This window comes from Phyllostomus discolor, chromosome 4 (assembly GCF_004126475.2).
Source record: "Phyllostomus discolor isolate MPI-MPIP mPhyDis1 chromosome 4, mPhyDis1.pri.v3, whole genome shotgun sequence".
Lineage (NCBI taxonomy): Eukaryota > Metazoa > Chordata > Mammalia > Chiroptera > Phyllostomidae > Phyllostomus > Phyllostomus discolor.
The window spans coordinates 14,451,408-14,476,272 of NC_040906.2; the positions used below are offsets into that span (position 1 = coordinate 14,451,408).

General features: G+C 51.3%; 3 protein-coding genes across 8 annotated transcripts in view; 2 read left to right on the top strand and 1 right to left on the bottom strand.

The window, feature by feature from the left end:
- The window catches only part of SLC23A3 (solute carrier family 23 member 3), a 31,164-nt gene that overhangs the window by 3,076 nt on the left and 3,223 nt on the right, over positions 1–24,865 (top strand). The window contains exons 3-9 of one of the 5 annotated variants that reach the window (XM_028510037.2): positions 20,160–21,758; positions 21,896–22,053; positions 22,170–22,267; positions 22,476–22,549; positions 22,740–22,921; positions 23,234–23,357; positions 23,506–23,620. In XM_028510037.2, coding sequence (XP_028365838.1) covers positions 21,594–21,758; positions 21,896–22,053; positions 22,170–22,267; positions 22,476–22,549; positions 22,740–22,921; positions 23,234–23,357; positions 23,506–23,620 — 916 coding nt within the window. In that variant the 5' untranslated portion in view covers positions 20,160–21,593. The other 4 variants (XM_036022828.1, XM_036022829.1, XM_036022831.1 and 1 more) reach the window with 4 other exon arrangements.
- On the bottom strand, positions 9,166–14,580 carry RETREG2 (reticulophagy regulator family member 2). 2 transcript variants are annotated; one of them, XM_028509740.2, is made up of 9 exons: positions 13,906–14,580; positions 13,516–13,622; positions 12,776–12,806; positions 12,294–12,429; positions 11,822–11,906; positions 11,400–11,543; positions 11,175–11,269; positions 10,882–11,017; positions 9,166–10,626 (listed from the first exon to the last, which is right to left on the bottom strand). In XM_028509740.2, exons 1-9 carry the CDS (start codon positions 14,181–14,183, stop codon positions 10,001–10,003), a joined length of 1,638 nt encoding a protein of 545 aa, XP_028365541.1. In that variant the 5' UTR covers positions 14,184–14,580; the 3' UTR covers positions 9,166–10,000. The 2 variants fall into 2 exon arrangements, with proteins under 2 accessions (XP_028365541.1, XP_035878725.1); XM_036022832.1 differs by lacking the exons at positions 13,516–13,622; positions 13,906–14,580 and having other exon boundaries at positions 12,294–12,341; positions 12,776–12,794.
- On the top strand, positions 15,628–20,125 carry CNPPD1 (cyclin Pas1/PHO80 domain containing 1). The gene is made up of 8 exons (XM_028510624.2): positions 15,628–15,883; positions 16,293–16,401; positions 16,956–17,037; positions 17,202–17,322; positions 17,408–17,536; positions 18,121–18,182; positions 18,542–18,659; positions 18,886–20,125. The coding sequence occupies exons 1-8, from the start codon at positions 15,815–15,817 to the stop codon at positions 19,429–19,431; spliced, it is 1,236 nt and encodes a 411-aa protein (XP_028366425.1). The 5' UTR covers positions 15,628–15,814; the 3' UTR covers positions 19,432–20,125.

Sequence of the window (24,865 nt, forward strand, 5' to 3'; positions counted from 1 at the left end):
GGGCTCCCACCGAGCTAAGCTGCTCCCAGAATCCTGATCCTCAGAAACAGGTGAGATAATGGATATTTGTTGTTTTAGGATGATAAGTTTGGAGTAACTTGTTATGCAGATGTTGATAATCAATACACTTTGGTATTGAAAATTTTTTTCTTGATGTTACAACACATTCAGAAATGTGCACAGGTGAATGAATGTTCACAAATTGAACACTCCCACATAACCAGCACCCAGATTAAGAAATAAAACATTACCAATGCCCAGAAGACCCCTCCAGTCACTGCTCCCCTGACCCCCAAAGTAGCCACTATCTTGATTTCTAACAATATACATGTACTTTATATAAATATAATCATATGTCATATATTCTTTTGCCTCTACTTTCTTTTACTCATTTTGTTGATGAGATTCACCCATATTCCTGTGCTTGCTTGTAGGCTGTTCATTCCGTTTAGTTATCTGAGTATACTACAATGTGTTTATCTGTTGCATAGAAAACTTCTGTTACATTTATTGTGCATATTTCTTCCCAACAGTGTCTCACATTTGCTTTATAATTCTCTTTCTCTTTCCACACACAACATATATTCATGTACTCATTCTTATTTATTTACATTTCCTAACCATTTGATACAATTTGGAGAGAACATTACCCTTTACCTCTAAAATATTCAGAATGTATATTCTAAAAATAAGGACATTCTCTTATGTAATCAAAGCAAAATGATAAAAACCAAGAAATTTGTCCTGACTCGTGTGCGGCTCAGTGGGTTGAGTACTGGCCTCTGAACCAAAAGCTCACTGGTTCAATCCCCAGGGCATGTGCCTGGGTTGTGGGCCAATTTCCTGTTGGGGGTGTGCGACAGGCAACCAGTTGATGTATCTCTCGGGCACTGATGCTTCTTTGCCTCTCTTTCTCCCTACATTCCCCTCTCCCTAAAAATAAATAAATACAATATTTTTTAAAATAAAAAAACTTGATATAATCTTTTTAATACACAATTTATATTCAAATTTTATCAGTTGTCCTAATAGTGCCCTTCACAGTAACATTTTCCCCCACCCAGGATCCAACACAATATCATACCTTGCATTTATTGCCATGTCTCCTTGGTCTCCTTTTACTTATTTTTAAATTATATTGATTATGCTATTACAGTTGTCCCAGTTTTTCTCCCTTTGCTTTCCTCCACCCAGCATCCCCCACTCCCTCAGGCAATCCCCACACCATTGTTCATGTCCATGGTCATATGTATAGGTTCTTTGGCTACTCCATTTCCTATACTATAGTTTACATCCCCATGGCTATTCTGTAACTACCTATTTGTATTTCTTAATCCCCTCACCTCTTCACCCATTCCCCCCTACCCCCTCCCCTCAGCAACCATCAAAACCCTCTCTATATCCATGATTATGTCTCTGTTCTTCTTGTTTGCTTAGTTTGTTTTTTTAGATTCAGTTGTTGATAGATTATTGCCAGTTTATTGTTCATAGTTTTGATCTTCTTTCCCTTTAACTTTCCATATAATAATGATTTGGTGATGATGAACTCCTTTCATTTTTTTCTTGTCTGAGAAGTTCTTTATCTGCCCTTCCATTCTAAATGATATCTTTGCCGCATAGAACAATTTTGTCTGTAGGTCCCCACTTTTCATGACCTTGAATGTTTCTTGCCATCCCTTCTAGTCTGCAAAGTTTCTTTGGAGAAATCAGCTGACAGCCTTATGAGAATTCCCTTGTAGGTAACTAACTGCTTTTCTCTTGCTACTTTTAAGATTCTTTCTTTTTAAAAAATATATTTTATTGATTATGCTATTACAATTGTCCCATTTCCCCCCTTTATTCCCCTCTGCCCTGCGAACCCCCCTACCCTCATTCCGCCCCTTTAGTTCATGTTCATGGGTCATACATATAAGTTATTTGGCTTCTCCATTTCCTATGCTATTCTTAACCTTTCCCTGTCTACCTTCTACCTGCCATTTATGCTACTTGTTCTCTGTACCTTTTCCCCCTCTCTCCTCCTCCCACTCCCCTGTTGCTAACCCTCCATGTGATCTCCATTTCTGTGGTTCTGTTCCTGTTCTAGTTGTTTGCTTAGTTTGTTTTTGTTTTTGTTTTAGGTGTGGTTGTTAATAATTGTGAGTTTGCTGTCATTTTACTATACATGTTTTTTATCTTCTTTTTCTCAGATAAATCCCTTTAACATTTCATATACTAAGGGCTTGGTGATGATGAACTCCTTTAACTTGACCTTATCTGGGAAGCACTTGATCTGCCCTTCCATTCTAAATGATAGCTTTGCTGGATAGAGTAATCTTGGATGTAGGTCCTTGCCTTTCATGATTTGGAATACTTCTTTCCAGCCCCTTCTTGCCTGCAAGGTGTCTTTTGAGAAATCAGCTGACAGTCTTATGGGGACTCCTTTGTAGGCAACTCTCTCCTTTTCTCTTTCTGCTTTTAAGATTCTCTCATTATCTTTCATCTTGGCTAATGTAATTATGATGTGCCTTGGTGTGTTCCTCCTTGGGTCCAGCTTCTTTGAGACTCTCTGAGCTTCTTGGACTTCCTGAAAGTCTATTTCCTTTGGCAGATTGGGGAAGTTCTCCTTCATTATTTTTTCAAATAAGTTTTCAATTTCTTGGTCTTTCTCTTCTCCTTCTGGCACCCTTATGATTCAGATGGTGGAATGTATGAAGATGTCCTGGAGGTTCCTAAGCCTCTCCTCATTTTTTTGAATTCTTGTTTCTTCATTCTGTTCTGGTTGAATGTTTCTTTCTTCCTTCTGATCCACACCGTTGATTTGAGTCCCAGTTTCCTTCCCATCACTATTGGTTCCCTGTACATTTTCCTGTATTTCACTTTTCATAGCCTCCATTTTTCCCTCATATTCAGCCAATTCTATGAGCATCCGTATTACCAGTGTTTTGAACTGTGCATCTGATAGGTTGGCTGTCTCTTCATCGCTCAGTTGTGTTTTTTCTGGAGCTTTGATTTATTCTTTTATTTGGGCCATTTTTTTTTTTTGTCTTGGCACACCTATTATGTAGTAAGGGGAGGAGCTTTAAATGTTCACCAGGGCCAGGCAACCCACATTGCTGTGCTGTATGTGGGGGAGGGGACTGAGAGGGAACAGTGCCACTTGCTCCGCTCTCTGCTGGTTTTCAGTCATTTCCCCTGCTACCCACAATCACATTGGGCCCTTCTGGCACTGATTCCTGGGTGGGTGGGCTTGTGTACATTCTAGGACCCTGTTGGTCTCTCCCACGAACTCTCCTGTGAGGCTGGGAGTTTCTCCTGCCACCTCAACCCCCACAGGTGTTTTCAATCAGTGTTTTGAGGCTTTACTTCCCCTTGCTGGGACCCTGGGTTGCGCAGTCTGTCTGCTTCCCAGGTGTTCCTCCTGGTTTATCTGCATGCGAATGTAGGACTGCCTGGTCCTCCAGCCTCAGCCTCACCAGGTCCGCCAGCCACTGCCTTGCTGCTAGTCTTCTCCTCCTGGCTGCCTGTCTCTGCCCCTCCTACCGGTCTGGACGAATGTTTCTTCTTTAAGTCCTTGGTTGTTGGGGTTCCATACAGTTTGGTTCTCTGTCAGTTCTGTCTGTTTTTTGTTTTTAAATTTGTTGTTGTCCTTCTTTTGGTTGTGCGAGGAGGCAGAGTGTGTCTACCTATGCCTCCATCTTGGCTGAAAGTAAGATTCTTTATCTTCAACCTTTGGCACGTTACGTATGATGTGTCTTGGAGTGGGTCTCTTTACATCCATTGTGTTTGGGACTCTCTGTGCTTCCTGAACTTGCATGTCTATGTCCTTCACCAAATTAGGGAAGTTTTCTTTCATGATTTTTTCAAATAGATTTCCAATTTTTTTGCTCTTTCTCTTCTCCTTCTGGCACCCCTATGATGTGAATGTTTGAATGCTTGAAGTTGTCCTAGAGGTTACTTACACTGTCTTCATTTTTTTGGATCCTTTTTTCATCTTGTTGTTCTGATTGTTTTTTTGCTTCCTTATGTTCAGCCTCATCTACTTTATGTTTTTTTTTCTCTGCAAATTGTTCTTTATTTTAATTAGTGAATCCTTTGTTTCTGACTGGATCTTTTTTATGATGCTGAGGTCCTCACTAAGTTCCTTGAGCATCATTATATCCAGTGTTTTGAATTCTGCATCTGATAGATTGCTAATCTCTGTTTTGTTCGGTTCTTTTTCTGGAGTTTTGATCTGTTCTTTCATTTGAACCATGTTTCTTTGTCTCCTCATTTTGGCAGCCTCCCTGTGTTTGTATTAAGTAGAGCAACTTTGACTCCATGTCTTGGTAGTGTGGCCCAGTGTAGTAGGTGTCTTGTAGGGTCTAGGGGCACAGTCTCCCCTATCATCCAAGCTTAGTTCTCAAAGTGTGCCCTTCGCTTGGACTGAATACACCTTCCTCTTTTAGTTGAGCCTTGATTGCTGTTGGCAGGTCAATGGGACAGATTTACCCAAGCCTGTCAGCTGCAAGGACTGGCTGTGACCACGTACCACCAACTTCCACCCTTCATGGGGGATCAGCTGTGTGGGGGCAGGGTGGTAGTGCTCCAACATGGTCTGTAGCTGTTCCCTGGGTACGCATGTTCTGGAGTTTCCTGGGTGGTGCCGGCCAAGGTCATCCCCAACCTGTGTTCTGCCCAGGGCCATCCTGCATGAGCTATAAAGCAATCTGAGATGGCTGCTACTTGTGCTGGGCTTGGAGATTCCTAGTGGAAGCCAAGCTGTGAATCTAGGGTGGCTGCTACTAGTATGGAGCCTGGGGCCACTTAACAGGGGGTCCAGGGGCTGGAGTCTCACTGAGGCTGGCTGTTGCTTATTTGAGAGGATTTAGGAAGTTGTGAAGCAGGAACTGAGACCAGCCATTCCTATGGAAAAGCAGCTTGGGTGGGAGTTGGGAGGGCCAGAGCCTCTGGGGATCTCCAGGGTGGGGCAAACAGTGTTAGCCAGGTTTTGGAGTCTCAGATACTGCACTAGCCTGCTTGCTCTGTGGCTCTTTGGAGGGAGGGTTGGGAAAAGGGACAATGGTCTGTACCCTCCTTTCTGTCTGGGAGAAAGCTGTCCCCCAGCTCTCACCTTGATGCCAGACACCTCAGCTTCTTCCTGTATGCCACTGGTGCTTTTCAAGCTGCTACCCCAACGCTGGAGCTCAGAGGGAGTGAGTCTGAGTAAGTTCTTGTGTCCTTTAAGAGGAACTGCTTGGGACTCCAGGAGCTTCTTCCATTGACTCAGTCTCCCCTGGTTTTTGCAGCTAGAAGTTATGGGGACTTGTCTTCCTGGCACTGGAACCCTGGGCTGGGGGACCTGTTTTGGAGCTAGGACTCCTCACTCCCAAGATATCTTTCCCAAGATATCCCTCCTGAATTGTCATCCACCACTGTGGATGGGGGACAAGACAGTTTCATGTCTCCACCCCTCCTACCAGTCTGGTTGGATGTGGTTTCTTTAATTCCGCAGTGTTGGACTTCCTTTCCACTCCATCCTGATGGTTCTGAGTGATGGCCGTTCCACATCGTCGCTGTAATGCTGACGTAGCTGTGCAGGGAAGCGAGCCATGCGTCCCTGTGCTGCCGTCTCGGCTGGGCGTCTGGTCTGCTTTTACATCTTGACTAGTCCCTCAGTTTTTCATGATCTGTTGTGGACTTGATACTTTTGGAGTCAACTCACTTTTTATACTTAAATTGAAGAAAACTCCAGACTTCTTTTAACCTTATTCAATTTCTGCAGAGTCACATTTTTTTTCGAGCAAGCACTAATACATGTAATTGAATTTTTGATCAAAATATTTAAATATTTAGCTGAGTCTAAATAGTTTGGTCAAAATTGTTTTTGAAATAATAAAATTTAATGCAATCACAGAAGATGAAGCTGGTTGGGAAATCTTACCTTAAACTCAAAAAAGCGTTTTGCTTCAAAACTATCAAATACAAACATGCAAATCTAGATCATGTTGATTGCCTTTAACCTAGTCTGGGAACAAAGGACTCACGATTTTGTCTGTGGATTACTTTAACTTAGTTCCCATCCATCCACTCTAGAACAGTAACAAATAGAGGCAAAATATTTATTGTCAACAGACAGGTGTAAACCACCCAAATCCATTTACATTAGCTGCTTCGATAGTTAGAACTCCAGTTCAATTTATTGAATGTCTGCTATGTGCCAGGCACTGTGTTAAGTTCTGGGACTATTCAGATGATTAAGAGTAAGTAGTGTAGTGGAAGCTGTACATATACACATATACCTGCATACTCCATAAACCATACTTACTCAGAGATAATGAAGACTCTGTGATACATGGGGAAAAACATACTGAGGGAGCATGAGGAGAGCAGGTCTGATATGATGGGCAGATGACATCGGACATCAGGGAAGGCTTCGTGGATGAGGTGTGGCCCAACATACATCTTAAAAGCTAAGTGAAACACTTCCCAAGCAGAGGGTTGGGGGGCGGGTGTAGAGCAGGGTGGCAGAGGGCAGCACAGCCGGACAGAGAGAAGGACAAGCTGTTCGGGACTGAATGTGGTAAGGAAGAAGACAGGGCAGAAGGTCTCAGGCATCTAAACCATATCAGGGAGCTTGGCTGGTGTCTTGCAGGAGGAGACCCTGTGATTCGTAGGAAATAGCAGAAAGGTCATCACATCAGTATTTTAAAATAATGTAGCCGTTTTGTTGGGCATGAATTTTGGTGGGGGACAAGAGTGCCGGCAGGGAAATTGTCGTAACAGGCCAGGTGAGAGATGAAGAGGGTGTGGATCAGGGCTGTCATGGAGGTGGCAGGATTAAGAAATAACCTGGACATCCCATCAGCAGCAGCTGGTGATTAACTGGGCAGGGCGTGGGGTGAGGAAGAAGTCGGCCTTCATAGCTGGTGGTGCTGGCAAGCAAGGCGGCAAATACAGAAAAGCCCATCTCTTTAGGGGAGGTGGGGGCGGGGTGAAATACAGTGGAAAGAGTGTGTGTACAGCTTTGGGTATGTTGAGTAGAAGGTGCCCATGGAACATTCAAGTGGAGATGCCTAACTGGAGTTCCGGGAAAGGAGCTAAGATTTAGAAGTCATCAGCATATGAGTGGAAACTAAATAGGTGAACCTGCGAAGTTGCCCAGGCAGGCTGCAAAGAAAAGTGTGAGACAGTGACGGACCAATGAAAAAACCCAGCATTTAAGGGAGTAGGTGGAGCAAGTCCAAGGAGACTTTAGTTGGACACTTGATTCCATGACGGAATTAACAAGTCTTAGAAGCTGTACTTGAGGTTTTGTACTTATACGGATCATTTATCCCTTGACCAGAAAAACAAATTCTGCCCAGCACTATTAATCTCTCCTCAAAGATTTAATTTCACCCTCTAAAGTCCTATAGATAACCCTTCAAAGTCTGAAGGCAGCTAATGTGGCTCAAGTCAGGTTTTTCTCCTTGGCGTAAAAATTCTCAGTTCCTTCAACAGTTAGGTCCCCATGTGATTTTCAGCCTTCACCTCTGGAGACCCCCTCTGGGGAGCACTGCAGTTTGTCAGCTTGTCCGCAAGTGAAGCAAGCCATCCTCGGGCAGTATTCTAACTTGTGCTCAGTACACCATGGGTATTCTCTCAGCTCGGAGACTGTACTTCCAGTGATGTAGCCTAAAATTAAATTGTTTATGAGCAGCCATACTACACTGTTCGCTGTTTGAACGTATAGTTAACTTAGGTGCTCTGCCTTGCCCACTACATAAACACATAACCAACTCTTCTTCCCCCAGCCTGTACTTCTACAACCGATTTTTGTTTAGCCTGATTGTAGGTTTCACATTTTTGCTCATTTTTCTTTCACTCATATACAAAGGTTTCTTCTTGTACCTTTCATCTTGGGGCAGGAAATGGCCTGGGCACCTGATAATAATAATAAAAAAAATTGTAGACAAACATGTAGCAAGCGTGAGACCAGAGTGAAGGTCAAGAATGGACCCTCATGACCTCCAAAACTAGGGTCCATGTTTTGATTCAACTACAGGCTTCTAGATGTCTCCAAATTTCAAGTTTAACAAGGAAACGGCCTAAAGGCGGGTGGATGGTTATATGGTAGCTAGTGTCTTTCTTATTGGTTAACTTTATTTCTTAAAATTTCCTATTTGTTTAGAACTGTTTTTCCATTTTCTTCTGGAATCTCTAGATGGAAAGTTTATGTTGCTTCGGTGGGTAGGTCCTCAATCAACCCTGATTTTCCCTGGCAAATGTGAAACAAATGGAAAGAAAAAAATTCTCCAAGCTTAGGAGAGATGTGGCCAAGAAGTCAACTTCAGAAAATCAGGTAGCATTGCCACCTAGTGCCTCCTCCAGCTGAAGACTGAGGTTGTCACTCAAAAAGGCCATCCGCTTAGTTCTGGGCTTTCTCTGATGTTCTCCCCCAAAGAGCAAGGAGCGCTGCCTCCATTCTTTGTGCAAGTTGAGATATTAGGTCAGTTCTCTCGTTTCCACGTCCTTGAGCGTCTTTCCACTTGTGTCCTATCATGTGCAGGGACTTCCTGCTTCAGTGTGATTGCTGGAGCCAGACTGCTTGAGTTCGGATCCTGACTCCACCATTCACTAGCCCTGTGGCCTTCCTGAGTGCCCGGTCTGTTTCTAAGACGGAGTAACAGTGTGTATCTCAAGAGTTGCAAAGAAAAAAGATGAGTTACTAAGTAGCAGTCATTTTTGGAGGCGTGCCAAGCATATATTGGATGTTGTTAGTGCTGGGTACTCTACCTGGATTATAGAACTGATTCCTTGGCCTGAAATCAGTTCTGATCCAGGCGTGGGTCCTGCTTGTTCAGTTCCCCAGTACAGATTAGCCAGCGCTGAGCCAGGGAGTTATTAGCATGTAGACGGGTAGTGACTTTTTAAGACAGTGTTAAGATTGTAAGAAACGCGGTATAAGACAACTGTTACTGTCCTAAGTTTCCATCGATTGGGAAGACGAGGCGATTTCCTCCGGTATATACTTTATTCATACATGCCAAATCTCACTGAACATACGACACCGGCAGGAAGATGGCTAGGGCTGTCGGGGCAGTCTTTGCTTCTGGCCTCATGTCGCACCAGGTAAATAAACAGCCAGGAGCAAGACTGGGGACAAGGAGGTAAGGGGTGAGAACAGGACAGGGTGTGACAGGCAGCTCACAGTGAGGCAGGCGGGCAGCAGTTCTCGCCAATCAACACTTTATTTTTGCAGTCAACACCTGCACAGATGTTACCGTCCCCTTCCTGACCCTAGCAGGGGCCCCACCCACGCCCCAGAGGGGCAGGTCTGTATTCCTCCCTGGGATAGTAGGAGAGCCCCTCGTCACAAGACAGAGCTCCTGCTCACTTATCGCAGTGCTGGTGCATGTGCCGTGGAATCCCTGCTCTGTTCCTGTATCATGAAAGGCTGGGACGAGTTAGGACAAGGGTGCAGTAGAGGTTCCACGGGCTACAGTGACCTAAGTGCTCAACTACTGGCCTGACCCGCCACCCCAGGTTTAGTCTGTGCCTTCCAGACAGGAGCCTCCCTCGAGTATAGCCAGGGTGGAGGGGCTGGCAGAGAAGGGACTGAGCTGCCAAGGACAGGACACGGCAAGGAAATGAGGCAGAGGTGCACCGGACAGGAGAGGTAAATGATAAAGTGCCCAAACTAAACGACCAAGTGGGACACAGGACAGAGCAGCACAGGTCCCTGAGGAGGAAAAAGGGACAGACCACCAGGGTTCAGGGCAGAGTGGAATGAGAATAGAGAAGGCAGGGAAGAAGTGCAGGCTGTGGGAAGAACTTCCCTAGCCCTGTTCACATCCACTAACCCAGATGTAAAATTATTTACAAACTTAAAACCAAGCCCAGGCACAGCAGTGGGCCTGGGACAGCAGGCAGGCAGAGGGTGGACTAGCTACCATGTAACAGTCAGCTTCCCCACGTCTTGTCCCTCCTGGAATAGTAGGGAGAGGGAACAGTGACACCCCTAGCCAGGTAGCCCTACTGTGCCTGCAAATCCTTCTATGGCTCATGGCTCTGCCACGGGCTGAGCCTCTTGGCCTGACTGTAACAGAGAAAGGGTGTCAGGCCCTGGGGGTGGAGGGGGTGGAGCATCAGGGGGCTCTGGGGATTTCTCTGGCCTCAACCCCAGCTCTGCATTCAGCTGCTCCAGCTCCCCCTGATCCAGCAACTCGAAGTCCTCAGTGGTGAGTGCCTCTTCTTCCTCAGGGACAGGTGGGGGCTGGGGTGAGTCCTGGGGAAGAGGTGGGAGCATTGAGAGGGAAGGGACTGGGTCACTTTGAGCAAGGCAAAGGAGGGGTGGCAGGGTGCTTGAGGGAGTGGTGGGGTCACCACTCACTGCCTCTGGGCTCAGTGTCTCCACCGGTGCTCCAGGGGAGAGCTTCACTTCAGCTGTGGGAGAGCCTGCCCCATTGAAGTGCGTGTTCACAAAGTGAAGGGGGGATGAGAGCCGAAGCAAGGTTTCCTTGGCTGCCATTTCTTCCTCCTCCTCCTCCAAGTCCAGGTCTTGCCTCGAGAGGGCCTGAGGGGGGCCCAGCAGGTCCTCGGGAGGGGCCAGCTCTGTCTCCTCTCCCTCCCCCAGCTCCCGGCTCCCAGCTTCCTCTGGCTCACTTGGCAGGCTTTGCTGGTCCAAATCTGTGCAGAAAACAAAGGGTCGGGAATGGGCCTGCTGTTCTGATGGCCACGATAGGCTAATATGTTTAAGGATGAACTCAGGACACAGAATGCCAGGCCAGGCCTTCAGTGCTAGGGGCTTTTAGGAACTTCGAGTAGAATTAGAGTAGAATTAGAGGATCAAGAAAACATTTATGGGGCAACAATCAGGGAGCGGCAGCCAGTATCTCACAACAGGGACCAGGAAGAGGAGGAAGGGCAAGGGGCTTCCCATACCCTCGGAGACATCAGTGAGTTGTGGGGTCGTGGCCCGGGATACCGAGAAGCCGCCACTTTCCAAGATAGACGCCTCCTCATCTGACAGCTCCGAGTCAGTGATGGCCAAAGCCAGTGCTGTTTTCTTCACGTCCACCTGCAGGAGAACCAGGATGAACACGGAAGGTGGGGGAATACGAGAACCGACTACCCAAGGGCACCCCCGCACCAACTCCCGCACCTTGACAGGTGTCTGCTCTAACGCAGATTCCTCCCCACCTTCTACCTGACACCCCAGCTCCCTTGACCCTCACCACTGGGGAAAAGCCGGCCAGTTCTGCCTCGCTTTCACTCTCTGTCTCTGCCAGTGGCTCATCACTTCCGGAGGGTGCGTTCTTCCCTTGCCGCTCTAGAGAAGCAAGAGGAGCAGGGTACTCTCCAAGCAGGGACAGCAGTGGGGGACAACCATGGCCAAGGGACTGGAGAGCATCTAAATTCCAGGGTGCCCCCCCCCCCCCCCCGTTACAGGAGCCCCTTACTCCTCTTGTCGTGTTTGTGATGCAGGGTGTCAGCTTCTGCCTTCATGCTGTAGTCCAGCTGCATGAGCAGGGGCTCGAGGCGAGTGTACATCCTCTGGATCAGCTCATGGTAAACCACCAAGGGCCACAGCAGGATGCTCAGCACTAGGGAACAGAACATCCGCTCAGAGCTCCCTATGCTTATTTCCCAAGGGCCCTTATTCAACTGGTCCCTAAACAGAAAGGGCTGAAGAAACAAAAAGGGGTCTTTTCCCGAGATCGTACCAACCTCTTCCCTCCATATCCTCTGCCCTCCTCCCTTGGGGACCTCTAAAAATAGGGAACCGAACAGAACAGAGAGAGAACAGTCCTCCCTTTAGATTATTCCGGGGAAAGAAGACAAGAAGGCGGCTTTGGAAAGGGCAGGGTTAGCCCCTACTCACAGACAATGTAGGAAATCATAATCCCCGGGACATAGTGTCCCAGCACAGCCAACACAGCACAGCCGGAGCAGACTCGAGCACAGAACTGCAGGGAAGAGCACAGGGTCTAAGCACTTGGGCTGAGGTATGCGCCCGCTCGTTCAAGTTAGAGATTACTGCTCGGCTGCTGAAGGCAGGGGTATGCCCTCTAGGACTGCAGTGATCGGCCTAGTCAAGAGGATGCCCAAGACCACCAGTACAGGAGTTTGCAACAGACCCCCAAACATCAATAATTCTAACTGTTCTGCCTTAGCAGGAAACGGTGTCAGAACATCAGCTCATTCCCTGAGGCGAGACTGCCTCCCGTACCAGGCTGTGAATGGTGCCTCAAGTAGGCGCCAGGGCTCCCCTTCAGTGTGCGAACACTCCTCCCCACCCCCACCTCTTTTTCCCCCCAGTGCAGGGAACTGTTCTGTGCCATGGGGGAGGTTACCTGAGCTGGATTCTGCCTCTTGTACTGCAGCAGCTCCTGCAGGTGAATCTGGAAGGTGAGCCAGCTCTCAGCCAGGTATCTGCACAACTCGGGCACACTCAGCAGGTGCGGCCGGGCGCCTGACCCCGCACCCTCACTGGAGAGACATGACATGACCCCTGGAGGCCTCAGACACCAGCTTCCTAAGCACTCAAATCCCTCTGAGAATGCCAGTGAGCTCTTCAGTCTAAGAAAACAGATAACCCTACCTCCCAAAAGGAGGCTGTCCTGGCCCCGGAAAGCACAACCCAACCCCGTGCCCCAAAAGGAGCAGGCACACAAACACCTACGTGGGAACCTAGAACCAAACTGTGTATCAGTCCCCTCGCTATGCTGGGGCCTGTGCTGACAGAAGCTGCACTGCTGCCCTGCACCATGGTGACGCGAGCCCCAAAGCAAGACAGGATTTGGGCACTTGTCTTCAAGAGGTGGCCTGCACTCACCTGTCAGAGTGTGGCTCCTCTGGGGATGATGCTATGGAGAGAGGAGGGGGAGAAGTTACTGAGTGGTAGGGGCTTTGGGAGACACTCCCCAAGGCAGACACAGTCGTTCCTCTTCTGCAGTCCCAAAGGACTTTCCTCAGATGCCAGCTGCAGGGAGCATTACGTTGTGTTGTTTGTATGTCTCCTTTTTTAGACTTTACCCTCTTCAAACACAGGAACTACATCGTATTCATGCTTACATCCCAAGCAACTCGCACCCAGCCTGGCACCTAGTGGTTTCAAAACACCTATGAACTAAATACGCAAACAACAACAACATGATAAGAACTAACATTTACATAAACCCTACCACATGTGAAGCTCTACCATAAGCACACAACATATATGAACTCACTTAATCTCGGCCTCCTGATGGAGTCAATTCTATCATCCCTGTTTTACAGATGAGGAAACTGACGCAAACAGACTGAGCGGCTTTTACAAGATCACACACACGGTGAATGGCTGAGCAGACAATGGAAAACAGGCAATCTGGTTGCGAAGCCCACAGTCTTAACTACTACCTGCACAGTAACGCCAATGTTGAGAAAGGAGCAATTCTCGATTTCCTACCCGGGGGAGTGGTGGTGACTGAGAGGCAGGTGGCCACTGCCCTCCCCGTTCAACCGATCGATCGATCGGAGCCAGCCACAAAGCAAGTGCACAATGGAGGCGGCTAAGTGAAAGAAGTTAACGCTCACCTGCGATGTCAGGGAGGAAGCGAGGCTGCCAGAGATCCAGCAGAAAATAGGCCAAAAGTGAGATGCTGAGCAGGAAGATGGGCCGGAGGGATGACGAAGACAGCAACCTTCGGGGGAGAGAAGCACCTCAGCGGTGAATGGGTGAACAGTGGCTCCCGCAGCCATCGCAAAAGGCGGAAAAGAGCCCACTGATGCGGGAATGGGCCTAACTCGAGACCCGGAGGCAGAGTAGTGGGGCAACTCAGGCGGAAAACAGCCTTTAAAGACCGGGGGATGGATCATCCCCCAGGGCCGGTGTCAACCCGGGAAAGGGGAAGGATACCCCGACCCCTCCCGCCCCTGCTCTCCCCGCGCAGCCCGGCCCCGCCCCCCTGCTCCGAGGGCCGTTACCAGAAGAGGCCGTTGAGCGCCGCCGCGGTGATCAGGCTGTGCAGCGGCTTCTCCCACACCAGCAGCCGCTGAGCGGCTGCCAGCACCGCCTCCCAGCCGCGGAGCCGCAGCCACAGCGTCTTCGCCAGGCGTCCCACCGCCTCGGCCGTGGCCGCCTCCTCCTCCGCCTCGCTGGTGGCCTCGCCCATGCCTAGGCTCAGACCCAGGCCCACGCTCAGGCCCAGCCCCGGGGCCCCACCCGCGCCGGTGCTACCCCCACCACCGCCGCCGCTCGCCATAGCCCCACCGCCGCAGCCGCCGCCCGAGCCCGCGAGGAGCCAGGGCTGCGCGGCCGCCGCTGGGGGCGCGTCAGGCGGAAGGGGGCGCACGCCAGGGAGAGCGCCGCCGAGGCAGCCGCGGGCAACACGTGATGGCGGAGCGACTGGTCGGTCACGTGACGTTTCCTAACCGCCCGGATGGGGCGGTCCACGCCTGCGCACAAGTACTACTGGTGATTCTGGCTTCTACGCAGGTGTGCTTTGGGTGCTGGAGTCGTGACCGCGGCTCCAGGGCCAGGTGGTGTCTGCCTCTTCCGGACGCGGGGACTGTGTCTCAGTGTTTCCCTGCCCCAGCCCTTTTTCGTCTCCTTGTATAGGCAGGGCGGTTAGGGAGGCTGATGCTGCCCTAGCGGAGCTAAGGGGCAGGAAGGGGGTTTCTGGATTCCCAGTATCCTCTGTAGGTTCTGCTTCTGTTTCTGCTTCTGCTCTGGCTGGGCGGGGAGCAGAAGTCTGTCCCATTACTCAACGCTCAGCGTACTGGTCGTCCCAGTTTCCTCCTGTAGGCGGATAAACAAATCCCAGCGCGTGATCCGACAGACTCAAAAACAGCTTCACCTACTCAGAAAAGTTGTGTCTGTTTTTGTAAACTTCCCCGCCCCCATGTATCCGAGGTCTTTCCAATCCCTTGCTCAAAGCAGGAGATTGTGGTCAGGAGGTGAATTTAAAAATAAAGCCCAGTTCAACTGCTGTTTACTCTTTGGGGACATTCTAGCACCATTTATTGAGGTTTAAAATGTACCAGGCGTTTTATAGTCCCCTGAATCATTTAACCTCTGCAATAACCCTACAAAATGCATAATTTACTTAGGCTTAAAATCACAAACTACACTAAAAGGTATACAGCAAGTTTTCCTGCTTCCTTGCCCACAGTTCATCCACTGTTAAGTTTCTTGTGTGTCCTTTTCGATGCCTTTTAAGTACATGGCTCTGTATGTTTATCTCCCCTTTAAAACAATCAGGAGCAATTCGAGGTCGCGTCTTTGTATTATTCAGGTTGAAATCTACATTGGTATGAAAAGTCAGTCGGGCTCGTTCACCTTCAGTGCTGCATGATTCCCTAGGAATTGTCCCGACTTCTCAGATGAGGAGAGGGAACGCCGGGACCCAGTGTCACAAGGATTTGGAGCCCAGCTCCTTCCCAGCCTTAGGAAGCTGGCGGCTCGGACGAGTGGGCGGCAGGAAATGCCGATCGCTGACTCGCCTGTGACACCCCAGCGGCTTGTAAACACGGGGCAGACGCGAGGCGCAGCGCCGCACGACTCTAGCACTGTACGGGCTATCTTGCAGCCAGCTCTCCTCTGTACTCCGTGAGGTGAGCACCGCCGCTGCCTGCGCACCCAAGCACCCAACGGAGCAAGCCCAGATCCGGGAGTCGGAGCCCCGCCCGGGGCGGAACAGGAAGAGGCGCCCTCCAGCCCCGGCCCCGCCTGCTGCGGCTGGCGGCGCGAGGGGAGGGGCGGCACTGGCAAGGGCGGTGGCTCGCGCTGAGGAGGCCGGAGGGCAGGTGGACCTGCGGGCTGGGAGGGCTCCGCGGCCCCTTTACAACTCATTTTCTTCGCATCCACCTCCGCAGGGCGGCAGCTGGTGGCGCGATGGACCTGGCCGGGCTCCTGCTGGACGAAGAAGGCACCTTCTCCCTCACTGGCTTCCAGGACTTTTCGGTGAGCACGCTGCCTACCCCTGCCCCGGCCTCCCCACACTTGGATCCGGGACCCCGGGCTCACCTCTCGGGCTGAGTAGGGCCGGGAACTCTCCTGACAGTCTGCCCTGGAGCTAGGAGGCAGACGCTCGAACTGTGCCTACTTGAGGCCGCGGCTGCTTGGGCCTGGGGGAGAGTCACAGGTACAGGATTGGGGGTAGAGGTAGCCAGCTGGGGCCCTTTCTAGGAGAACCTCACTTGGGGAGCTCTCCGCGGAGGAGGATTCCTTCCCCTGTGGACAGACTGCCATTGGTAAACAATGCAGAGAACAGGAGCAGTGAGACAGGCCTGCTGCCCCGCACCCTCTTCTAGCCCGGGGCCAGGATCTCCATCATACCTTCCCTGCCCTTCACCCTCCTGCCCTGTTTCAGTTCCTCCCGGGACACCAGAAGTTGAGTGCCAGGATCCGGAGGAGACTTTACTATGGCTGGGACTGGGAGGCTGACTGTAACCTGGAGGAGCTCTCCAGCCCCATGGCAGGTCAGACCAAGTTGTGCGACCGGGCGACTCACGTGAGAGGCATGAAAATGGGGTTGTCAGCAGGCACCCAAAAGACTCTAGGTGTAACCCAGGAGCTGCCCTGTCTCTTCGTGGCTAGCTCATTGGTAAGGTGGTGTAAGGACTGGGTTTGTATTTCACTTTTTTTTTTAGCCCAAACGAGTAAAAAACGTTGCTATCTTACAAACCCATATCACTTCTGATTTGTGTACCAGAAACTATTTGTTTCCAAGAACACCCAGTGTGTTTCCCAAATGAACAAGGCATGTTTATTTCTGAAACGAACAAGAGCAGAAGACAAATTTAAGTAACTCCAGGTGAATGGAAAATAAGGCTCCTGCTGGAAAAAAAACTTAAGTTTGGATTTGGGATGGGCTTTTTATCTCATTATGGGAGAATTTGATCTCTGTCTTGGTGGTGTGGTCCTGTCTCCAAGGCCTCAGGTAATAGGGATGGATCGGATCTTCTGCTGGTAGCAGTGGGGACGAGTGGGGAGGGGCAGAGTTGTTTGCTCACTCCGTCTCCTGCCCCTGCAGACATTGCCGTGGAACTGCTCCAGAAGGCAGCCCCCAGCCCTATTCGCCGTCTCCAGAAGAAATATGTAGCCCATGTGTCCCGGTGAGCCTGGAATTGAGGGGGGACAGGATGAAAGTGTTTGGATCCTAGAAAAGAGGGAAGGGTTATCCATAAAGGGGAGATAGAGAGACACACAGCATGAGCATTAGAAGAGTTAAGAGCTGAAAGGCCCTTGGGTTTAATTACCGATCCTTTCTGACGTGCAGGGAGGCGTGCATCTCCCCGTGCGCTATGATGCTAGCTCTGGTGTACATTGAGCGGCTCCGGCACCGAAACCCAGACTACCTACAGCACGTGTCCTCCTCTGACTTGTTCCTGATCTCTATGGTAAGGGGCCCCCTCCCCTTGGTTTCCCCGGTGACCTAGGAGCCCAGGGCGGGTTCTGTTGACCCCATCTCTGGTCCCTCTGCAGATGGTGGCTAGTAAGTACCTCTATGATGAAGGGGAGGAGGAGGAGGTCTTCAACGATGAATGGGGAGCTGCAGGGGGTGTGGCCGTGCCCGCTCTCAATGCCCTGGAGAGGGGCTTCCTGAGTGCCATGGTGAGTAGCTGTTCCCTCTCTTGCTCTGTTCCCCTGGCCCAGCTTTATGTTTCTGATACCCCTTGTCTCTTCCCTCTCAGCTTCCTGTTTCTTCATTTCTCTCTGCCTGTCCTCCTCATGTCTTTCCTTGTTAGTATCTTTCCTTTCTGGCCTGGACTAACTGCAGCCGTTAGCTGTTCCTGATGTGGTGAGCCCAGAAATGGAGCGTTCTCACTTCCCCATTCCTGTAGGCCCAGCAGGGCACACGCACTCTGAGCCAGAGCTTACCTCACCGGGTTCTGGTTATTTATTTGCTTCCAGACTTTCTCTGCTCCTAGACCCTGAGCTCCCTCTAAGCCCCCTATGGGCATGGACCGTTGCAGGATTATTCTCTTCCTATGCTCTCAATGGGGGGTGTGATGTGAATCCAGATCCGTGATGATTAAGTGAGTTAATATGTAAAAGTTCTTGGAAGAGTACTTGGCACCTAGTGCCAGCTAAATGGTACCCACAGTGGTGGTTGCAGAGCTGCTGTGGCTCTGGTTACTGAGTAACTGTGGCTCACGTCTGAGCCCGGTTTGCTGCCCTTCTCTTCACACCCACAGGACTGGCGTCTCTACACTGACCCTCGGGAGATCTTTGAGGTGCTGAGCTGGTTGGAGAGCTGGTAGGTTCTAGGAGTTGGGAGGAGGTGCTTAAGGGCGGAGGCCTGAGCTGGAAGAGCTAGACTGAGAGGGAGGAGGGTCTGTGTAACTGGGGGGCGGGGGAGGGGAGGCAGGAAAGAGAATCGCCCAGGGCAGTGCTCCTCAAACCTGCCCGCCCTCTTTGTCATCTGTCACCTTTGGGAAGCTCATCAGAAATACAGATCTTGGTCTCACCCTCAGTTTCTGGATCCACCTGCAGCCTAGGGATCTGCCCTTTTAGCGTGTTCCCCAGTGTTCCTGGCGAGTCCCGGGGAGAAGGAGGGTGCGTTGGGGCGGCTGCAGGAGAGTTGCAGACGCTCTACTTTTTCTCCCCTCCCGACAGTGTGGCCGAGCATCAGGGACGGCGACGGGGCTGGTACACCTACACGGACCTGTGTGTGCTGCTGGAGCAGCCGGCCTGGCAGCTGGCCCTGGGCTCCCTCTGCCATCAGCTGGCAAAGGTGAAGCGGGGGTCAGGACGGATAGGAGGCTTGAGTGCGCTATGCATGGGTGGTATGATGTAAAGCAAATGCTGAAAGGCTCAGGAGAAGGGTCTGGGAGTAGATGGTAACAGTCAACTCTAACTTGAACTTCTAGAGATAAGGGATGGGTGTGTTTAAGACGGTCAGAAGCACATTTTAAGGGAAGGGTATTTGGCATTGACCTTTCTTATCCCCTCTCCTGCAGCTGTCCTGCCTACTAGCGATAGCATATGTGAGCAGCGTGGCCCTGGCTGTGGCATCAGTGGCGGTAATATACCAGTCCTTGGGACTGTCCTGCAGCCCTCCACCTGGCCCCCCGGACCTTGGACTGGCCTCCAGGTGCCTCTTGGAACCCTGCATACCTTCTCCTGTGCCACAGTGCCTGCCATCTCCTGCCAATGTCTCCAGCTGCCCGGGAAGCGACATAAGGCTGCATTCACTCTGGGACAGTCTTCTGGCCTCATTGACCCCCCCACCGTTGCCTCCCCCAGACCCTCCTGCCCCTCCCACTCTCCTCCATAACTGTCCCCTTTGCCAGAAGCTCCAGAAAGACTTGCCAACCTGTCGTGCCTGCCACCATCCCAACCATACGGCGCCCACAGGGCCCCCAAGTCCCTGGTACCACTCCTACGGCCCGGCTCCGCCCTGGGCCTGGAGCCCCATGCCCTCCTTGCTCCCACAGCCCCAGGAGTGTTCCCTTTTTGGCATCATGGAGCTGGCCCGTCTTAAGTCTTTCATTTTCCCAGGCTAGGTGGGGTTCAGAGGAATGCCTGGTGAGGACGCGGGAGTCCCTGAGCGCCTGGAGGAAGAGTGCTTGATTTAGATCCTCTCTACCTCTCTGGGTCCTTGGCGGGTCCCCTGTTGTTCTGGGTGAGGGGGCTTAAGGGGTGATGGGGCAGAAGGCCTAAAGGTCACCTGCTCTTTTAGACGTCAGCAGCTGGCTGCTTGGGCCAGCAGCGATGGAGCCGCGGAAAGCCTCAGTTCGGTGACCAGGGGCATGCCGCAGGCGGACAGAGAAGCCCTTGTCTTGTTGCCTCCAGATTCTTTCTAGGCTAGCTTCTTAGTTCCCTGGGGTGGAAGGGTAAGGTGGGAGATGAGAGTTGGGGGGGGGGGGGAATGCTGACCGGGCTCTGTGTGATGTCTCTGAAGCAAGAGAGCCAGGGACTGATCGGGCCGAGGGCAGCGCTGCTGAGCGAAGGTGGGTGAGCGGGGAACCTGACCCACACCTGCCCCGTGGATGTAGTCTGAAGGAGCCAGGGACTGCGGGACCCTCAGCCTTGCCCTCTGGTCTTCCCACCTTTTCCCTTTAGTACTCTGCTCCTGGCCTTCCAGTTCTTCCAGTTCCTTTCCTGGGTGTTCTCACAGGCCTCTCGGGCCACTGCTTTGTATCTGGGTTTTTCCACGCTTTTGTAGAACTGAGGTTTCAATAAACAGTTTCAGTTGCATGGCCTGGACTCCTTCTCTGGCAGCCCTTGGGAGAACCTCCCCGCTTCCTGACTCCGTCATCCTGCAACTCTCTCTCTGCCCCATTTCAGAAGAACCTCCCCACATCCCTGTTCCCAGCCCCCTGGGGTCACGAGCACCGCTGGCTCAACTCGGTTGCCTGCTGTGGGGTGTGTGGGTGGTGACCACCGTGCCTGGGGTTGGCCCTAACCATCGAAAGTTCTGGGTGAGCACTGCTCTTACAGATTCTGAAGCACGTGAGGGGAGAGGGCCCAAGCCAAGTATGCAGCAGAGCCCTGCCAGTTTCAGGGCAAGCCCTGAGAACACCTCTGAACCCTGAATCCAGCCCGGTCCGGCCCGTGGTGGTAGTCATTGTTAAGAGCAGTCCGAGGCTGGGTTATTGGAAGAAGGAAAACCTCTCTATGAACTGAACTGAATGAGGATATTTGAGATTATCCATAGCTGGGGTGTCCTGCCTGCCTGCGGGGGTGGGGGGGCATTTTTGAGGCAAATATTTGAAGGAATGCTACTTGCATTTATTCAGTCGGCCTGGGCAGAATGCTAGACACCCTGCGACACTCAAGACCCCTTTCATTAGGGAGAATTCCCAAGGTGGCTTTGGAGTGACCAGCTGCACGCCGTGCTTAGGGAAACCTCTGTGTGCGAGCCTAAAGCTACCTGACTTCACTTGTAAACACAAAGTCCTTTTTGTTCATTTTGGAAAAGACTCCGTTTTCCAGGAATGCGCATCCATGTAAATTAAAACTAACTTTGCTTCAGCACTTGACCATGAACTTGTTCATTATTTCGAAGCATCGGGTCACCAATGGCAGCACTGCCTGTCGGAAAGCGCCAGTCGGAGGCAGAGCTATCAAGCTACGAAGATTCTACACCTGGGGGTGGGAACTGGATCACTTTGTTGCCTTCTGGTTTAGCTGGGCCCGAGCTTTCACATAAGGAAACCCCTTTTATTATCAATTCCTTGTATTTTGCCTTTACATCAGTGAGGGCATTATGTAAAGTTCTGGTCCCTGTGGCCTGTGTCATCCATTACCTGTGCATTTCCTTTGGAGGTAGTCCAGGGGTTTGACCCCAAAAGGGCGGAGGACCACATTGCAGTGATGGTTCCAAATTGCAGTGGTGGGGGGAGGGGGATACAACCTAAAATCTTCCCAGGTTACTGTCTCGGTCTCCCCACCCCTCCTATCCTGCTTTACAGAGCCTGGAACAGGGGGTTTGCATGGAATTCTTGGGGGAGGGCTCCAGAACATGGGTCCCGGTTAATGGGTGATGGAATTTGCACAAGAACGGGGCAAAGGTGAATGGGCCGTGTCCTGCCCTGAGTCTCTCATTCCTTCACTCTGCCTCACCCACACCCCCGCTGTCTCCCCACTCTGGGGAGCTAACTTCACCCAAACTCTACTTAACTCTGGCCCAGGGCAGTGAGCACAAGATGAAAGACAGGACAGAATGAGCCGGTCACAGTCCTGTCCCATCCAGCTCCGACCTGTGAGCCCCCAGGAAGCCTTGGCGCCCCCGCCACTGCAGCCTGCTGTCCAAAACCCCTCTTCCCACTCTTGGGCTTCTCTGTGTGGGCCTCCTCCCTGGGGCCTCAGCTGTCTTCTGGCCCTGCAGGTAGGACGCAGCTGTGCAGGAGTTGGTGCTGGCTGACGGGGGTGTTTGGGGGAGTAGACGTGGCATGGGAAACCCTCTAAAAACAGGCATTCCCTCCTTTGTCTGAAGACCACCCCTTCCCATACCTCCACTCGCAGCATTTCTTGGTTTTGGCTTCTGTGCTCTGTGCCTCTCACCTGCTCCTGCTTCGAAGTGTCCCCCCAGGAATACTCCCTTATTCCCCTGCCCACCTGCTGGCCTCCAGCCTCTTCTCATGTGGTGTGTCCACCACCCTGCAAACCTGGATGGGCAGCAGGTAAGGGGGACTCCCTAGAGGGAGAGGGCAGGGTCCTGGGGTGGGATAGGAGGGGCTTGGAAAGTCCTTTTGGCTGCCACCCGTTTCCAGACCTGCCAGGGCTGCTGTTCCTACAGGTTGCCTCTTGTCCAGGCTCCATCCTTGGAGTTCCTTGCCCCTGCTCTTGTGCTGACTAACCGGAAGCTGCCCCTGGCCATCCAGACACCTGGAAACTGTGAGCACAGAACAAGAGCACGGGGTGAGGGTGGGTTGGGTGCTAATCTGACAATGCAGGTGTAGGTAGGTGCAGGATTGAGAATGGGCAATGGTGGCAGTGGTAGGCACTCTGGGGTCTTGCAGCTGTGCCAGGCACCAGCTAGGACTGCACAGCAATGGGTCTCCATTCCCTTTACCTCTCTCCTCTCTGTGCCCCCAATTTCTAGTCTCTGGCATGCCACACCTGTGTGAGAGGCCTGGCTGCCACAGCCTGGAGCTCTGGAACGATTCTCTCCGAGAGGTAAGTGCTTGGGGATTGGGGAGGCTCTGGTTTCTATTATGCCAAGACTGAGCTTCTCTGGGGGAAGGAGGTGGGGTGGGTCTGGGTGAGGGACCCGCTGGACTGCCCCTGGGTTAGTTAGGAAGTCCAGGCTGAGGTCAACTCAGTCGAGCCAAATGTTTTCTCTTCGCCTTCTCCTCTACCCCATTAGGTGTCTGGGGCAGTGGTGGTGTCCGGGCTGCTGCAGGGCACTCTGGGACTGTTGGGGGCTCCTGGCCACTTGTTCCGCCACTGTGGACCCCTGGTGTTGGCCCCCAGCCTGGTTGTGGCAGGGCTGTCTGCTCACAGGGAGGTGGCCTTGTTCTGCTCCAGTCACTGGGGGCTGGCCTTGCTGTACGTAAGTCCTGACAGGCATGGGGTGGTGACCAGCAGGACTGGGGAGGGCAGAGCTGCTGACTCTACCAGACCGAGCGGCTGTGTGAGCAGGCACAGTTTGGGGGGGTTGGCATCCAGGGCTTTTGTTGGATTCAGGTGGTCTCTCTGGTTTTCCCATTGTCTCCTGCTGACCTCCAAGGTACCTTCTTTCTCTGTCCCAGGGGCTTTCTTCTCGGGGACCTCCTTCATGGTATTCTGCCTCTTCTGCCTCCATTGCCTGCCTCAGGATGCTTACTTCCTCTTGCTTCTCAATCTCCTTCTTTCTCCTAGGCTTATTTCGCTCATGGTGGTCTGTTCTCAGCACCTGGGCTCCTGCCAGTTACCCCCATGCCCCTGGAGGCCAGCTTCAACCTCTTCAATGTGTACTTGCATGCCTGCCTTCCGGCTCTTCTCGGTATGTGGGGATCTGGGAGGGGCAGTCAAGATTGGAAGGCCCAGCATGGAACACTTGATAGACTCCCTGTCCTATCTGTTACTCCACTGAGGCTGGCCTGAAAGAATCTGGGGGAGGGGTTCTTTTCCATCTCCTCCTTGCCCCTCAGGTGCTGGTCCCAGTGGCCTGTGTGTGGGTCATCTCTGCCCTGCTGGGTCTCGGCATCATCCCCCTGGAGATGTCTGCCCCCAGTGAGGCACTGTGGTTTTGGCTGCCTCACCCAGGTACGTTTGCTCCTAGCCTTCCATCCCTGTACTGAAATGAAGGTGTCTGTTTTATTAGGCTCAAGATTTAATGAATTTTATTTCTGGGTTAAATCCTGTGTTTTCTCAAAACACACAGGGGAGGGAACTTGCTGTTCTCAGGTACAATGCCAGCCCCTTGCCACAGATGTTTTATTTAGTGTTAGAGAGCTCTGCAAACCCTACCAGTCCCTGCTGATACTCCTTACCCAATTTACGCATTACATTTATGCTACATACCTGGCAGGCATTCAAGTTAGTGAGCTGCGTATGAAAAAAATTGCTTTTGAGCCCTGGCTGGTGTAGCTTAGTGGTTGAGTGCTGGCCTGTAAATCAAAGGGGTCACCGGTTTGATTCCTCGTCAGGCCACATGCCTGGGTTGCAGGCCAGGACCCCAGTAGGGGGTGCATGAGTGGCAACCACACATTGACGCTTCTCTCCCTTTCTCCCTCCCTTCCTTTCTCTCTAAAAATAAATTCTTTAAAAAATTGCTTTTCAAGCATTATATCTGAAATTTGCGCATTCATCAATCTAATAAAGGTCTGTTGATTAAGGGCTAGGTACTTGATAGGGGACAGTGACAAACATGAAAAGTGTAGCACCTGTGTTCATGAAACTCATAATCTGTTGGGCAATATGGGTCCTAATTAAATAGGCACCCAAGTAAATGCAAAAATTGCATGTGGTAAGTGTGACAAAGGGGAGGTACATTGTGTGACGAGAGCTTATAATGGGGAGTCTGACTTTATCAGAGAGGTCAGGAAAGGTTTTTTTAGTGTTTGAAGATTTTATTTATTTATTTTTAGAATAAATAAAGGGAAGGGAAGGGAGGAAGAAGGAGAGGGAGAAAAACAGCAATATGCAAGAGGAACATTGATTGGTTGTCTCTGGCATGCCCCTAACCAGGGACCTGGCCTACAATCCAGGCATGTGCCCCGACCGGAATCGAACCAGCAAACTTTCGGTCTGCTGGATGACACCCAACCAACCAAGCCACACCAGTCAGGGCGGGAATGGTTTTCTTGAGGAAGTGATCTTTGAGCTGAGATGTGACAAATGAGTAGGAGTTAACTGGTGAAGTTAAGGAGCACTCTAGGTGGAGAGAACAGCATATATACAAACCCTGTGGTGCCCAGCAGCACAGCAAACATAAGGGCCTTAAACAGGTGTATCTCGGGGTGAAGGGAGTAAGGCAGAGTGTGGGGGGAGATGTGGTTAGAGGGACCG

Excerpts from the sequence above, each read along its gene's own strand:
- RETREG2 (XM_028509740.2), bottom strand. The coding sequence starts at position 14,183 with ATGGCGAGCGGCGGCGGTGGTGGGGGTAGCACCGGCGCGGGTGGGGCC. Across the intron at positions 12,430-12,775 it reads GAGGAGCCACACTCTGACAG|TGAGGGTGCGGGGTCAGGCG; the intron begins GTGAGTGCAGGC and ends ATGTCTCTCCAG. Across the intron at positions 11,018-11,174 it reads TGGCCGGCTTTTCCCCAGTG|GTGGACGTGAAGAAAACAGC; the intron begins GTGAGGGTCAAG and ends GTTCTCCTGCAG.
- CNPPD1 (XM_028510624.2), top strand. The coding sequence starts at position 15,815 with ATGGACCTGGCCGGGCTCCTGCTGGACGAAGAAGGCACCTTCTCCCTC. Across the intron at positions 15,884-16,292 it reads CTGGCTTCCAGGACTTTTCG|TTCCTCCCGGGACACCAGAA; the intron begins GTGAGCACGCTG and ends GCCCTGTTTCAG. Across the intron at positions 17,323-17,407 it reads ACTTGTTCCTGATCTCTATG|ATGGTGGCTAGTAAGTACCT; the intron begins GTAAGGGGCCCC and ends GTCCCTCTGCAG.